Source organism: Oryctolagus cuniculus, chromosome X, assembly GCF_051225735.1.
Source record: "Oryctolagus cuniculus isolate XC-2025 breed Fujian yellow rabbit chromosome X, ASM5122573v1, whole genome shotgun sequence".
NCBI classification, from domain to species: Eukaryota; Metazoa; Chordata; class Mammalia; order Lagomorpha; family Leporidae; genus Oryctolagus; species Oryctolagus cuniculus.
The window spans coordinates 129,646,774-129,662,464 of record NC_142888.1 but is presented as its reverse complement, the minus strand read 5'-3'; the positions used below and the strand labels follow the sequence as shown (position 1 = coordinate 129,662,464).

Sequence of the window (15,691 nt, the reverse complement as noted above, 5' to 3'; positions counted from 1 at the left end):
TGTTGATGAAACACTTCCAACAAGATGGGTTCCCAAATCCTGATTCCTAGTGCATTTTCCCCCTAAACAAATTTGGATATACAAGTCATTGATGGCCATCTCTGCCTTGTCACGCCATACATAGAACTTGCCCACAATGTCCCATGTCTCCTTTCTTCCAAATTTTGGCCCTGCTCTTCTGCTCTCTATTTTAAGAAATGGCAACACTGAGTCTAGTTAATAAATGAGGAACCCAAGAATGATTCTAGACTTATCCCTCCTTCTCAATCAGTCACCATGCACTGTTTCATCTACTTCCTTATAGCTCTCAAATTTGACCACTCTGATCCAATTCCTCATCACTTCCCTGGTCAAGTTCACCATCATCTCTGATATGGAGAATTGAAATAACCTATTAACTAATTACATTTTTACTTTTGGGCAAATTCTTTATCAAAAACTCAGCCAGATGCATTTTATGCATAATTTTTTGATTTAAAAGATTTTTATTTACATTCAGATTACAGTGCACAAAGTCATGCAACCACTACTGCAATCAAGATAGGAAACAGGGGCAGGCATTTGGCACAGTGATTAAGACACTACTGAAGATGCTAACATCTCATGTCAGAGTGCCTGGGTTTGAGTTCTGACTGCTCCCAATTCCAGCTCCCTGCTAAGGGCACCCTTGGAAGCAGCAGGTGATGCCTCAAATACATGGGTTCCTGCCAGCCATGTAGGAGAGTTGAGTATGGTTGCTGGCTCCAGGCTTCAGCCTGGCCCAGCCCTGGTTGTTAATGCACATTTGGGGATCAGACCAACAGATGGAACATTCTCTCTCTCTCTCTCTCTCTCTCTCAGCTCTCTGGCTCTAACTCTCTGTCCTTCTGAATAATAAGTTTTAAAGAGATACAGTGCTGGTCCATCACTAGCCCCAAAAATGTTCTCTTGTGTTTGCCCCCTTGTAGTCAAATTTGCCCACACACGTAACCCCTGGCAACCACTGATCTGTAACAAGAATGAAATTATAGGGTCTATAGATAGAGTCTATAGCATTTTGATGGACTGCTTTTGAGATTCATTTGTACTGTGTTATCAATATCTTTTTATTACCAAACAGTATTACATCAGATGGAAGAATCACAGTTTACCTATCCTTTCCTTAGATGAAGGATGTTTAGGCTGTTTCCAAGTTTTTTTTTTTTTATTATTAACAATCATTAATAAAGATGTTATAACAGTATACATATAGATTTTTATGTTAACATATGTTTTCACTTCACTTATGTAAATACCAAGGAGTAGAATTGCTTGGTCATACGAGACGTGTATATTTAACTTTATTAAAAACATTACAAAAAATGTCTTGCAAAGTCACAGCACAATTTTTTCATTCCCATTGCCATTGTATGAGGATTTCAGTGGCTCCATAACCTCACCAGCCTTACTTTGTCAGTTATTTCTTTTTGAATGTTAGTCTAACAGATGTATAGTGATATCTCACTATGGATTTAAAGTGTATTTACAAAACAATGAATGATGTTGAGTGTCTGTCTTTATGTGCTTATTTGTCATGAAGATATATATGTATCTTCTTTGGCTCATCATACATCTTCTTTGGGAATACATCTGTTAAAATATTTTGTCTGGGGCCAGTGCTGTGGTGTACTGGTAAAGCCGCAGCCTGTGGTGCCGGCATTCCATTCGATTCGAGTCCTGGCTGCTCTACTTCTGATCAAGCTCTCTGCTATGGCCTGGGAAAGCACTAGAAGATGGCTCAGGGCTTTGTGCCCCTGCACCCACATGGGAGACCCGGAGGAAGCTCCTGGCTCCTGGCTTCGGATCAGCACAGCTCCGGCCGTTGAGGCCATGTGGGGGGTGAATCATCGGATGGAAGACCTCTCTTTCTCACTCTCCACCTCTGCCTCTCTGTAACTCTGCCTTTCAAGTAAGTAAATAAATGATTAAAAAATTTATCCATGCTTAATTAAGCCACTTGATTTTAATTTTTTTTATTTTCATCTATTTGAAAGGCAGAGAGAGAGAGATCTTCCACCTACTAGTTCACTCCCCCAAATGACCACATAACCAGGATTGGGCCAGGCTGAGCCAGGAGCACGGAACTCCATCTTGGGTCCGCCACATGGATGTCGGGGGCCCAAGTACTTGGGCCATCACTTGTTGCATTCTAGGGTGTATACTAGCAGGAAGCTAGATTGGAAGCAGAGGAACTGGGACTTCAACCAGCACTCTGACACGAGATGTGGGCGTTGCAAATGGTGGCTTAACCGACTGCCACAATGCCCACATTTGAGTAATTGGATTTTATTGAGTTTGATAATTCTTGACATATTCTGGACACAATTTTTTTGTCAGATATGTTATTAGCAAATAATTTCTCCCTGTCTATGGGTTGTATTTTCATTCTTCTAATGGTGTCTTTTGCATAGAAAATATTTTTAAGTTTTTTTTTTTATTTTAAAAGGAAGAGCTTCTATCCACTGATTCACTCCCCAAATGACTGAAACAGCTGGATCTGGACCAGGCAGAAGGCGAGAGCCAGGATCTTCATCCTGGTCTCCCACATGGCTAGCAGGGACCAAGTACTTGGAGTATTTTCTACTACTTTCTCAGGCCCAAGAGCAGGGAGCTGAGCAGAGCAGCTGGGACTCAAACCAACACTCTGATAGGATAGCAACTTCTTAAGCAGTGGCTTAACCTGCTGCACCTCAATGCCAACCCCAGGAGAGGATTTTATGTGAAGTCCAACTTATTACCTTTTCTTTTATGGATCATGCTTTGCTATCATATCTAAAACTTTCAGCCTAACCTAATGTCACAGGTATTTTTTTCTAGATTTTATCTAGAAATTTATAGCTTTATGTAATTGAATTTTGTATTTTGAGCTCATTTATGTATAAGATTTAAGGCATACACTGAAGTCCATTTTTTTGCATATGTATATCCAATTATTTAAGTACCATTTGTTGGAAAAGCTGTTCTTTCTCCATTGAATTGCCATGGAAGTTTTGTCAAAAACCAGTTGGTCATATTTGTGCGAATCTGTTTCTAGATTATTTTTCTCTTCATGTAACTATCTGTACCCCCACCAGCATCACAATGCTATTTTTTTTTATTTTATTTGAAAGGCAGAGTTACAGAGAAAGATGGAGACATCTTCCTCCTATTGGTTCACTGCACAAATGACTGCAACAGCTAGAGCTCAGCCAAGCTGAAGCCAGGAGCCAGGAGCCTCTTCTAGGTCTCCCATGTGGGTCAACTTTCACTACTTTCCCAGCTGTGTCAGCAGTGAATTGGATCAAAAGTGGAGCAGCCAGGACTTGAGCCAGCACCCATTTGGGATGCTGGTGTCACAGACAGCAGCTTCACCCACTACAACACAACACTACCCCTGTTTACTGTAGTTTTAAGTCTTTTTTTTTTTTTTTTGACAGGCACAGTGGACAGTGAGAGAGAGAGACAGAGAGAAAGGTCTTCCTTTTGCCGTTGGTTCACCCTCCAATGGCCGCTGCAGCCGGTGCACTGCGCTGATCCGATGGCAGGAGCCAGGTGCTTATCCTGGTCTCCCATGGGGTGCAAGGCCCAAGCACCTGGGCCATCCTCCACTGCACTCCCTGGCCACAGCAGAGAGCTGGCCTGGAAGAGGGACAACCGGGACAGAATCCGGCGCCCCGACCGGGACTAGAACCCGGTGTGCCGGCGCCGCAAGGCGGAGGATTAGCCTAGTGAGCCGCGGCGCCGGCCCAGTTTTAAGTCTTAAAAGCAGGTGGTGTCAGCCCTCCAACTTTGTTGTACTTATCCAGAATTTTTACTTTATATCATATGCCTTTATTTATAAACTTTAAAATTAATGTGTTGATATCTACCAAAAACCTGCTGTGATTTTGATGCAGCTGCACCCATAGGTCAATATGTAGAGAATTGAAATTTTATTCAATTTCATCTTATCTTAAAGATTTGTTTGTTTATTTTTAAAGTCAGAGTTACAGACACAGAGAGAGATCTTCCATCCACTGATTCACTCCCTAGATGGCTACAACAGCCAGTGTTGGGCCAGGCTGTAGCCAGGAGCCAGGAGCTTCATTCAGGTCTCCCACATGGGTGGCAGGGGCCCAAACACTTGGGCCATATTCCACTGCTTTTCCAAGGCCTTAATAGGGAGCTGGATCAAAAGTGGAGCAGCTGGAACATAAACTGGCGCCCATATGGGATGCCGGCATCATAGACAGCGGCTTTACCTGCTACACCACAACTCTGCCCCTGTTTTTATTTCTTTCCTCAGCATTTTGTGGTTTTCAGTGCATGGATCTGTACAAAGTTTGTTTAGATTTATACCAAAGTATTATTTCTTTTGACTTTTATTTAGTTCTTTAAAGGGGGAGGGGATAAGAGAAGAGGAGAGGGAGAAAGCAAGAAAGAGTACACACTTCCACTGGCTGATTCACTATACAAATGCTGACAATGTCCCCAGCTGAATACAAAGCCTGCGGTCGGAGACTCAATCCAGGTCTCCCATATTGGTGGCAGGAGCCCCAATTACTTGAGTCATCACCCCTGACTTCCGTGGTCTGCAATTGGCAGGAAGCTGGGATCAGGAGCCAGAGCTGGGTATTGAACCCTCACATTCCAATACAAGACATGGGGCTGGGCCTGGCCCTGTGGTGCAGTAGGTTAAGGTTCTACCTCTGGCACTGGCATCCCATATGGATGCCAGTTCCTGTCCCGGCTACTCCTCTTTCAATCCAGCTCCCTACTAATGTGCCTGGGAAAGCAGTGGTGGATGGCCCCTGCACCCCCCTGGGAGACCCGGAAGAAACTCTTGGCTCCTGGCTTAGGATAGGCTCAGCTCAGTTTCAGCTGTTGCAGACATTTTGGGGGGCTTGAACCAGTGGATGGGAGAGCTTTCTCTCTGTCTCTTCCTCTCTGTAACTCCACCTCTCAAATAAACAAACATATCTTTTTAAATGCAGGGCTTCTTATGGGCCAGCTCAGTTGCCAGGCCCTTCCTTTTTGTTGATTCACATTATACATTTCTTCCCGATGCACCAGGGGCAAACCACTCCCACGGCCCTGGCCTTCATATGCAATCTGTCCATAACCAATTTTCTTTTTCTTTTTTGAGATATATTTATTTATTATTTGAAAGACAGAGTTACAGAGAAAGGGAGAGACAAAGAGATCTTCCATCTGCTGGTTCACTCACCAGATGGCCACAGTGGCCATGGCTGGGCCAGGCTGAAGCCAGGAGGCAAGAGCTTCATCTGGGTCTCTCGTGTGGATGGCACGTGGGCCATCTTCTGCTGCTTTCCCTAGGGCATTAGTAGGGAGCTGGATCAGAAGCGGAGCAGCTTGGACATGAACTGATATCTATATGGATGCTGGTACCATAGGCTGTGGCTTAACCTGCTATGCCACAGCGCAGACCCAATCCCAAATTTTACCAAGAAAGTGGCCTAGGGGCCTCCACTGTGGCTTAGTAGCTTAAGTCTCTGCCTGTGGCACTGGCATCCCATATGGGTGTCAGTTAGAGTCCTGGATACTCCACTTCCAATCCAGCTCCCTGCTAATGCGCCTGGGAAAGCAGTGGAAGATGGTCCAAGTGTTTGGGCCCCTGCACCCATGTGACAGAGCTGGAAGAAGCTCCGGGCTCCTAGTTTTGGCCTGGCACAGCCCCAGCCATTGCGATCATTTGGGTAGTGAGCTAGTGGATGGAAGACCTCGCTCTCTGTCTCTCTCTCTGTAACTCTGCCACTCAAGTAAATAAATAAATGGAAAAGAAAAGGGAGGGAGGGAGGAAGGAGGGAAGGAGGGAGGGATGGAGGGATGGAGGGAGGGAGGAAGACCTAATCAGTTTTGGGTCTGTAGCCTCCCAATAGCATTGTGTTAGTCCTTGATGTTCCTCAACTTGCAGTGGGTGAGTGTTTTGGTGTCTTAAGTTGCTTACAGCACAGGGCAGGATGTAACACTCACCATTGTGAGGTAAGTGGTCCAGAGGTGATGTTTTTCTCTGAGTTCACAGAGGGATGGCGCTGTCATCCCACAAACCTTACCACATCCCAGTTCTGGCCAGCTACACTCTGATGGTGCTACCTTGTCCCCACCACCTGCAAACACGTGAGAAGCATCAGACATTTTTCAACACTAGTGGGGAGATAGTGTTGAGGAGGAAAGTTGGGTTCAGGGCTCAGTGCAAACCAGGCCTTCCCCCCACCCGTGACTGGCTGGCTGTGCACCTGTGCGGCCGGCCTTCAGCCCTGCACGACACACCTCTGCCTTCCCACACACCCCTCTCCCCTCCTGCCTCCCACCCTCCGGTACGCACATGTACACACACACGCACACACATTTCACCAGAGGCTCATTTATTTTAATCATCACAATGAGTTCACGATGTTCGGGCTAAACCCAACATCTGTTCACTGGCCATTTCCCTCTGCCGGGACCACTGGTATCTTTTCGGATGATCCCAGAGCCCCCTGGCTCGGTGTGGCGCTTAAGGCGGTCTGGGCCACACTGGAGGTGCTGGGACCATCCGGGCTACTTTGGCAGCGGACTGGCACGTTCTGATGGGCTTTCTTGTTCAGACAGTAATAAACCATGATGGGTTTGAGCCCTTTGGCTTTCCTGGGTTTCTTCGGAGAGCTGCGCCTGGGGCTGCGCTTGGGGCTGACGGTCTTTCTCCCTCGAACACGCACACCTGCTCGGCCTCTGCGTTCTGCAAGGAGAGCGGGGAGGTCAGAGAAGGGCTTTGGTTTGGGAACACAGGAGGAGGAGGCATGGGGACAGGGACTTCCGGGAAGGGTTCGGGATGAGTGGAGGTTGGAGAGAGACCAGGGCAGGGTACGAGTCTCGGGAGGGAGGAGCCAAGCGGAAGACGAGGAGGAGCTCGTGTGGGTCGGCTCACCTTGGCGTTGCCGCCGGGCCTGGGTCGAGGGCCGCCGGGCCTGGGTCGAGGGCCGCCGGGCCTGGGTCGAGGAGACTTTCCTCGTTCTGCTCCCATTGGATCTTGCAGCTCGCTGCCGGCTTGTCTTCTCCATCGCAGCTCTGCCCAGTGGTCTACTCCAGGCCCCCAGTGCCCCCCTATTTATACTCTTGCCAGCGTGGCGCTGGGCCACACCCTTGGCCTTTGTTGGGTCATCCGGTCATTCTCCAGTCATCCAAACCTGACCGGGAGCGGCTTCGACATCACAATGCAGCACCTGCACATGCCCGTGGGGGGATGAGATGAGGCTGAGGGAGCCAACAAATTCTGGGTGCGGAAGGGGGAATGTGGTTGGCACCGCTCAAGAGCTTTCCCGTGCTGACATGGCCCCTCCTCACGACTCCATGCTCAGTTCTGGTGGTGGAACACGTGGCAAGGGAGAGGGTGTTTCCTCCATCTTCATGGTTGTCACCCCATTCAGTGGTTCATTCTGTTCTCGCTCACCTTCTACTACACGCCAGCTCTGGCATGCCTTGTGTGAAACACTTTCAGACTAATCAGGCATAGTTAAGTCGATGTGGAATTGGGAATCATCCACTTCCCTCCTACGAATTCTTCTATATACCTGAAGATCATTCACGGCTTAGCTCCCACCAAAGCTATTTTCCATCCCACCTCCTTTTCCTATTGCCCACATAGCTCCCGTCACTTCTCTGTTTCCCAGTCTGAAATCATTGCCTTCAGCTGTCAGGTCTTCAGGGAACACACTTGCTCTTCTTAGTATTCTACTCTTGTTTCAGACATGGGCGGCCTGAGCATCTCTGTAGGTGTGGTACACAGGCTTGGGTTTAACAGTGTAGGGAGGATGAGGCAGACATATACATGCCGCGAGCTGTGTCAGGTGTCTGCATGCAGAAGACCATAATCTTACACTGATGAACGCACCCAACAAAGAGATTGGCTTAGAAAGAGACATGTGGGCCTTGTGGGGAAGCTCTTCTGAACACGTACCCTCATCCACCAGACGCTCCTCTTACCTTATTTTCTGTGGACACTCTTAGGATCCTCCCTCTCTCCCTTCACCACAGGCCTTCTAGAGAAATAGACCCTACCTTACAGGAGAAACTCTGACAAAGATTTTCTTTATGAACAAGTGTAATAAGCCTCAAGTTTCTTGGAGGAGACACATGATGGCCAATTTCATTCCACTTACCTCTCAAGTAGAGAGGTATCATTTGAGTCTTTGTCCTAGAGGAAAGGGATTGTAGCAAAGCACAAGACAGTGTGGCTCCATTAACATCTTAGAAAACAGATTTCAGAGGAAAGACTAGTACCAAAGACAACTTAATAATAAAGTTGTCCATCAATAATCCAGAAATCCTATACTTTTGTGTCCCAAATAGCAGAACTAAAAACCACATGAAACAAAAACTGAAAGCCAAGTCATCATGGTCAGAAATTTCAATACCCTTCTCTCAACAAGTGAAAAATCAAGGAGTCAGCAGAGATATAGAAAGTACGAGTAGGGTGGCGCTGTGGTGTAGCAGCTAAAGCCCCTGCCTGCAGTGCCAGCATCTTCTATGGATGAGGTTTGAGTCCTGCCTGCTCCACTTCCAATCCAGCTCTCTACTGTGGCTTGGGAAAGCAGTTGAAGATGGCCCATGTCCTTGGGTCCCTGCACCCACATGGGAGACCTGGAGGAAGCTCCTGGCTCCTGGCTTCGGATTGGCACAGCTCCAGCCGTTGCAGCCAATTGGAGAGCAAACCAACAGATGTAAGACCTCTCTCTCTCGCTCTTTCATTCTCTGTGTAACTCTGACTTTCAAATAAATAAATTTTAAAAAAAGACATTATGAGCCAATTTATCTCTTTAAAAAAAAGAAAGTGTGAACCTAATTGGACCTAATTGACATTTATAATAACCTCAGAATTCGTATATTTTCAAGAGCACATGGGATATTATCGAGGTAGTTAATATCCTGAGTCATAAATAAAGTCTTCCAATGTTTCGGAAGAATCAAGTCATGTACAGGTTGTTCTCTGACAACGATGTAATTACATTTAAAACCAGCAATGAAATATGCCTGGAAAATTCTTGAATTCTTAAAAACTAAGTAATATACTCCTAAATAACTTATGGAGTAAAGGAAAATCACAATAAAATTATATTTTAAATGTGATGAAAATGGGCCGGTGCCGCGGCTCAATAGGCTAATCCTCCACCTGCAGCACCAACACACCGGGTTCTAGTCCCGGTCAGGGCACCGGATTCTGTCCCGGTTGCCCCTCTTCCAGGCCAGCTCTCTGCTGTGGCCCGGGAGTGCAGTGGAGGATGGCCCAAGTGCTTGGGCCCTGCACCCCATGGGAGACCAGGAGAAGCACCTGGCTCCTGGCTTCGGATCAGCGTGGTGCGCTGGCCACAGCGGCCATTGGAGGGTGAACCAATGGCAAAGGAAGACCTTTTTCTCTGTCTCTTTCTCCCACTGACCACTCTGCCTGTCAAAAAAAAAGTGATGAAAATGAAAACACAACAAAATGAAATTAATGTGATACCACCAAAGCAGTCCTTATATGGATATTTATATTATTAAATGCCTATATTTGTTTTTTAACAGAAAACTTTTATTTAATAAATATAAATTTCAAAAGTACAACTTTTGGATTATAGCAGCTTTATCCCCCCATAACCACCCTCCCACCCCCAAGCTCTCCCCTCTCCCACTCCCTCTCCCATCTCATTCAAATCAAGATTCATTTTCAATTATCTTTATATACAGAAGATCAACTTAGTATATACTAAGTAAAGATTTCAACAGTTTGTACCCACACAGACACACAAAGTATAGTAGTTTTACCGTTAATTCTCATAGTACAACACATTAAGGACAGAGATCCTACATGGGGAGTAAATGCACAGTGACTCCTGTTGTTGATTTAACACTTGACACTCTTATTTATGACTTCAGTAATCACCCGAGGCTCTTGTCATGAGCTGCCAAGGCTATGGAAGCCTCCTAAGTTCACAAACTCCGACCTTATTTAGACAAGGCCATGATCAAAGTGGAAGTTCTCTCCTCCCTTCACAGAAAGCTACCTCACCGAGATCTCACTCACAGAGATCTTTCATTTAGGTCATTTTTTTTTTTTTGCCATGGTGTCTTGGCTTTCCACGGTGTCTTGGCTTTCCATTAAATGCCTATATTCGAAAAGAAGAAATGTCTGAAACCAAAAACCTTAGCTTCTCCCTCAAAACCTGGGAAAATAAGAGCATATTAAATGGAAAGAAAGTAGAATAAGGGAAACGAATCTCAAACAGTATCAATGAAGTAGAAAAAAGTAGAGGAAAACAGAAAGGGGCTGTTTTAGGAGCAACAGTTAAATTGGAGAACCTCTAGACGGATTGATGAGAAAAATGGAGAAATACACCAATAACTAATATCAGAAATGAAGAATGAGGCTGGTGCTATGGTGTAGCTGGTAAAGCCCGAGCCTTCAGCACCAGAATCCTCTGTGGGTGCCAGTTCAAGTCCCGCCTGCTCCATTTCTGATCCAGCTCTCTGCTATAGCCTGGGAAAGCAGTAGAAGATGGCCCAACTCCTTGGGCCCCTGCACCTGCGTGGGAGAGCTATAAGAAGCTCCTGGCCCCTGGCTTCAGATCAGCACAGCTCTGGCCATTGCAGTCATTTGGGGAGTGAACCAGTGGATGGAAAACCTCTCTTTCTCTGCCTCTGCCTCTCTCTGTAACTCTGTCTTTCAAATAATTAAAATATATCTTTAAACATTTTTTAAAAAATGAAATGATGAAGGTGACATCACTGCAGATGCTACAGACAACAAAATGATAAGAAAATAGTATGCACAGTGTATGCCAATAAACTGAGCAACTTACATAAAATGGACAAATCCCTGAAATACATAAACTAGTAAAACTCATTTAAGAAATACATAATCCAAATAACCCTACAACAATTAATGAAATTGAACTTGTTTATAAAAATTTCCCCCAAAAGAAATTTTTTAAAATGATTTATTCATTTATTTGAAAGTCAGAGTTACACAGAGAGAGAAGGGGAGGCAGAGAGAGAGGTCTTCCATCCGCTGGTTCACTCCACAGATGGCTGCAACGGCTGGAACTGCGCTGATCTGAAGCCAGGAGCCAGGAGCTTCTTCCAGGTCTGCTACGCGGGTGCAGGGACCCAAGGACTTGGGCCATCTTCTACTGCTTTCCCAGGCCATAGCAGAGAGCTGGATCGGAAGTGGAGCAGCCAGGACAAGAACCGGCACCCATATGGTATGTCGGCACTGCAGGTGCAGCTTTACCCGCTACGCCTTAGTGCTGGGCCCCCAAAAGAAAATTTTAAGTCCAGCTGGCTTCACTAGTGTTATACCAATGCTTAAGAAATAACTCAAAACACAGAAGAGGCGGGAGCCCTTCCAATCTTATTCTTTGAAATTAATATTACCCTGGAACCAAAACCAAGCACATCACAGAAAAATAAAACTGAATAATGATAGCTGTTATGAATAAAGGCACAGAAATATTCAACAATATACTAGCATAATGAATCAGTAACATGTAAAAGGGTTATACCCCATGACCAACTGCAATTTATCTCAAGAATACAAGGTTTGTTTAATATCCAAAAGTCTAGTGCTGTGCTAATACCTGATATTAATTGATTAAAGAGAATAGCAAGTAATCAACTCAATAGACATAGATGACAAAATCCAAATTATTCATGATATACTCACCAAACTAGGAGTAGAAAAGTTACTTAACCTTATAAAGGCAATGTATAAAATCACCACAGCTAAAATCACACTTTAAAAATAATATTTATTTTTACTTGAAAGGCAGTTAGAACTTCCATGCTCTGGCTCCTTCCCCAAATGGCTGCAACAGCAAGGGCTATACCAAGCAGAAGCCAGGATCCAGGAACTCCATCTGGGCCTTTCCTGTGGGTGGCAGGGGCCATCCTCAGCTGCCTTCCCTGGCATATTAGCAGATACCTGGATCTGCAAGTGGAGTAGCCAGCGCTCCAATATAGGATGCAGGCATTGCAGGTGGTGGTTCAACATGCTGTGCCACACAATAGCTCTTAACACGCTCAATGGGGAAAGAGTCAATCCTTTTCCTAGTATCCGGAACAGCATAGGAATGTCTGCTTCGACCACTTTCAATCAACTTGCAAGTTAGACAAATAAATAAATGCCATTCAGATTTGGAAGGAAGAAGTAAAATTGCTTTGATGGCAGTTGACACACTACTAAAACTAATTGAGTTTAGCTGTGTTTGAAAATACAAGATTAAGATATGAAAATCAACTCTGTTTCTATATGGTACTAGTGACCAATCAGATATTGAAATTTAAAGATTATAATAACATCTAAAATATTACATACATAGAGAAAATTTTAACAGAACATATGAAGGACTTGCGCATTGGAAACTAGAAAATGTTGCTGTGATCGATTTAAGAAGGCTTAAATAAATGGAAACACAGCCCCTGGTTGTGGGTGAGAAGACTTCCTATTGCTAAAATGCAAACTCTTCCCAAAGCGGTTGACAGATTCAGTTCAATCCTAATTCAGCACAATCCCAGTCATTGGCCATGTGATTCCAAAATTCAAATGAAAACACAAAACAACATGGGAAAAGAACAAATTTACAGGATTAATAGTGCTTTATTTTGTTTTATTTCAAAGCTCTAATAAAGCAAAGTGGTATCAGCATAAAGATAAAGGTAGATAAGTAGATCCATGGAACAAATTGGAGAGTCCAGAAACACACGAGTATATTGTGATGATCAGTTTTGCATGTCCTCTTGTCTGTGCTAAGGGAGGCCGAAATAGCTGGTAAAATGTTATTTCTGGATGTGTGAGGGTGATTCCAGGGGAGATTAGCATTTTAATCAATAGAATGAGTAAAGAAGAGCCATCCTTGGGCTGGCGCTGTGGTGAAGCAGGTAAAGCTGCTGCCTGCAGTGCCGGCATCCCATATGGGCACTGGTTCAAGTCCTGGCTGCTCCTCTTCTGATCTGGCTCTCTGCTGTGGCCTGGGAAAGCAGTAGAAGATGGCCCAAGTCCTTGGGCCCCTGCACCCACGTGGGAGACCCGGAGGAAACTCCTGGCTGCTGGCTTCGGATCAGCGCAGATCCAGCCATTGAGGCCAATTGGAGAGTGAACCAGTGGATGGAAGACTCTCTCTGCCTCCCCTTCTCTCTCTGTGTAACTCTTTCAAATAAATAAATAAATATTAAAAAGAAGAAGAGCCATCCTCACCAATGTGGGCAAGCATCATTCAATCTATTGAAGACTCAAAAAAAAAAAAAAAGATAGAGGAAGAATACATTTCTGCTCTCTGTTTCAGCTGGACCATTCATCTTCTTCCTTTGGACATCAGTACATCCAGTTTTGGGGGCCTCCACACTTGGACTGGGACTTACACCATTGCCACCCCACCAGCTCTGTTTCTCAGGCCTTTGGACTCAGATTGACATGCACCACTGGGGCTGGTGCTGTGGCATAGAAGGGTAAAGCCTCCGCCTGCAGTGCCTGCATCCCATATGGGCACTAGTTCAAGTCCCGGCTGCTCCACTTCTGAACCAGCTCTCTGCTGTGGCCTGGGAAAGCAGTGGAAGATGGCCCAAGTGCTTGGGCTGCTGCACTCATGTGGGAGACCCAGATGAGGCTCCTGGCTCCTGGCTCCTGGCTTTCTGCTTGGCCCAGCCCTGGCTGTTGCAGCTATTTGGGGAGTGAACCAGGAGATAAACAATCTCTCTCTCCTGTCTATCTGCCTTTCAAATAAATATTTTTTTTTAAAAAAAGACACCATTGATTCCTCTCATTTTCATACCTTCAGGTTTGGACTGGAACTGCACCGCTGGTTTTTAGGCTCCATGTGCATACAGCTGAGTCTGCAACCTCTTAGCCTCCATATCCCATGAGCAATTACTGCATAGTAATTTCTCTCTCTCTCTCTCTCTCTCTCTCTCTCTCTCTCTCTCTCTCCTTCTGCAACTCTTTTAAATAAATAAAATTTTCTTTTAGGAAAAACTATTGGTAAGTATGTGGAGAAGTGAAACTAATATATTGAGAGTAGGAATGTAAAATACTGCAGCCACTTTGGAAAATAGTTCCTCAAAAAGGTAAACATAAAGTTATCAGATGGCACAGGGAGTCTACTACTAGTTATACATCCAAGAGAACTGAAAAACGAATGTCCACACTGAAAGTTGCATGTGAATGTTTATAACAGTGAAGTGGGCAGGTATATAGGTTAAAACTGATTAGATTTGTGAACTGGAAGACCATGCCTTCACCACGCCCCTGTGTGACCTCATGCCCCTACCTGGACACACCTGGGTGCCCATCAGCCAATCAGGTTAATTAACCACTCCTCTTTGGAAGTGGGTTAAATGCCTGGGACATGGTGTGGCCCGGCCTGCTCTTCAGCCCTGGCCTCTTGCCAGGAAGGGGCTTGCTGTAGCCCTGCACCTCCAGGGCACGTGGCCTTCAGGCCACCCACCCTAGGCTTCCTGGCCTAGATGCTCTTCCATGTGGCTGGTTGCTGGTGCTTGGTATGAACCCAGATTTATCTCTCTCTCTTAAATAAAGTTCTTACTCTCCTGTGCATGGCATCCCAGATAGTACTTCTGCGGAACTTTAAGGGGCCACATTCTTATAGAATTTTAGGGAGTCCATGTCTGATATCAGCAGCACTATTCATAATAGTCAAAAGTGGAAATAGATAACCAACAATCGATAAACAGATAAAAATGCAGTGTATCCACCAAATGGGATACTATTTAGCCATAAAAAGGAGTGATTACCTGATACATGCTACAACCTTGAAAACATGCTAAGTGAAAAGGCAGACATGTAGAGTCACAATACTGTATGGTTCCATTTGCAGGAAAAGGGCAGAATAAGCAAATTCATGGAGCCAGAAAGCAGGTTTGCTATTGCCAGTAGCGGGAGAGATGGGTAGGGTACTGAGGAATGACTGTTGATGGGTACAGGTTTCTTTTGGGGTTGATTAGAATGTTCTAAAATTTATTTTGGTGATGGTTCTGCAATGGTGAAGATACTATTTGTTAGGGAAAGAGTTGCAGATTGGTGCCTCCTCACACAGGGCACCAAAATGTTAGGAAAAGAGGCGCAGAATAGAAAGGAGGCCGTGCACGAATTTACAGCCAGATCGAGTTTATTCAGAGAAAATAAATCCGTACAGGTGGGTGACCAACTGCCCTTGTGCCCATTATGGAACACGTGGCAGAAGGCCTCCACCCCCAGGGGCTGGGCCTTCTTATATTTTAGGAGGGCTAGGGATGGGGGTGGCGTAGGGGCCAGCAGGCAGAGGAGAATTCCTGGAACTGGTCTTTCAGGTGGCTGGGGGGTGTGGGGTATGGAGACAAAAGAGTGTGAGACCCAACTGAGATTCTAGGGCAAGAAATGCCTTCCAAAGTTTATCTCCTTTGGGCAATGACGGAAAATGGCTGTGTTCCATCACTATTGGCACTGAATCATATCGTTCAAAATAGTGGATTTTAAGATGTTTAAACTATAACTGAGTTTTAAGAAAAAGAATCCTCATGTAGCAGATGAGGAAATTAAGGTCAGGAAAGCTTGAGTTTCCCGTCCACATTTCCTGCCTCGAGCTTTGTGACAAAATCTGAACCCCAAAATATTCAGTGAGATCTTCAGTTTATTCTTCCTCTCCGCCCGGTCTCTTTCCGATCTGCCCTGCAGTCCAACTTGTGGTGCTCA

General features: G+C 45.2%; 1 protein-coding gene across 1 annotated transcript; it reads right to left on the bottom strand.

The window, feature by feature from the left end:
• Positions 1 to 6,345: 6,345 nt before the first annotated feature.
• On the bottom strand, positions 6,346 to 7,272 carry LOC149119758 (uncharacterized). The gene is made up of 2 exons (XM_089324138.1): positions 6,905 to 7,272; positions 6,346 to 6,715 (listed from the first exon to the last, which is right to left on the bottom strand). The coding sequence occupies exons 1-2, from the start codon at positions 7,035 to 7,037 to the stop codon at positions 6,417 to 6,419; spliced, it is 432 nt and encodes a 143-aa protein (XP_089180264.1). The 5' UTR covers positions 7,038 to 7,272; the 3' UTR covers positions 6,346 to 6,416.
• Between the last annotated feature and the right edge of the window lie 8,419 nt (positions 7,273 to 15,691).

Coding starts and splice junctions, on each gene's coding strand:
- LOC149119758 (XM_089324138.1), bottom strand. CDS start 7,037: ATGGAGAAGACAAGCCGGCAGCGAGCTGCAAGATCCAATGGGAGCAGA. Junction 6,716..6,904: donor GGCCCGGCGGCAACGCCAAG/GTGAGCCGACCC, acceptor CTCTCCTTGCAG/AACGCAGAGGCCGAGCAGGT.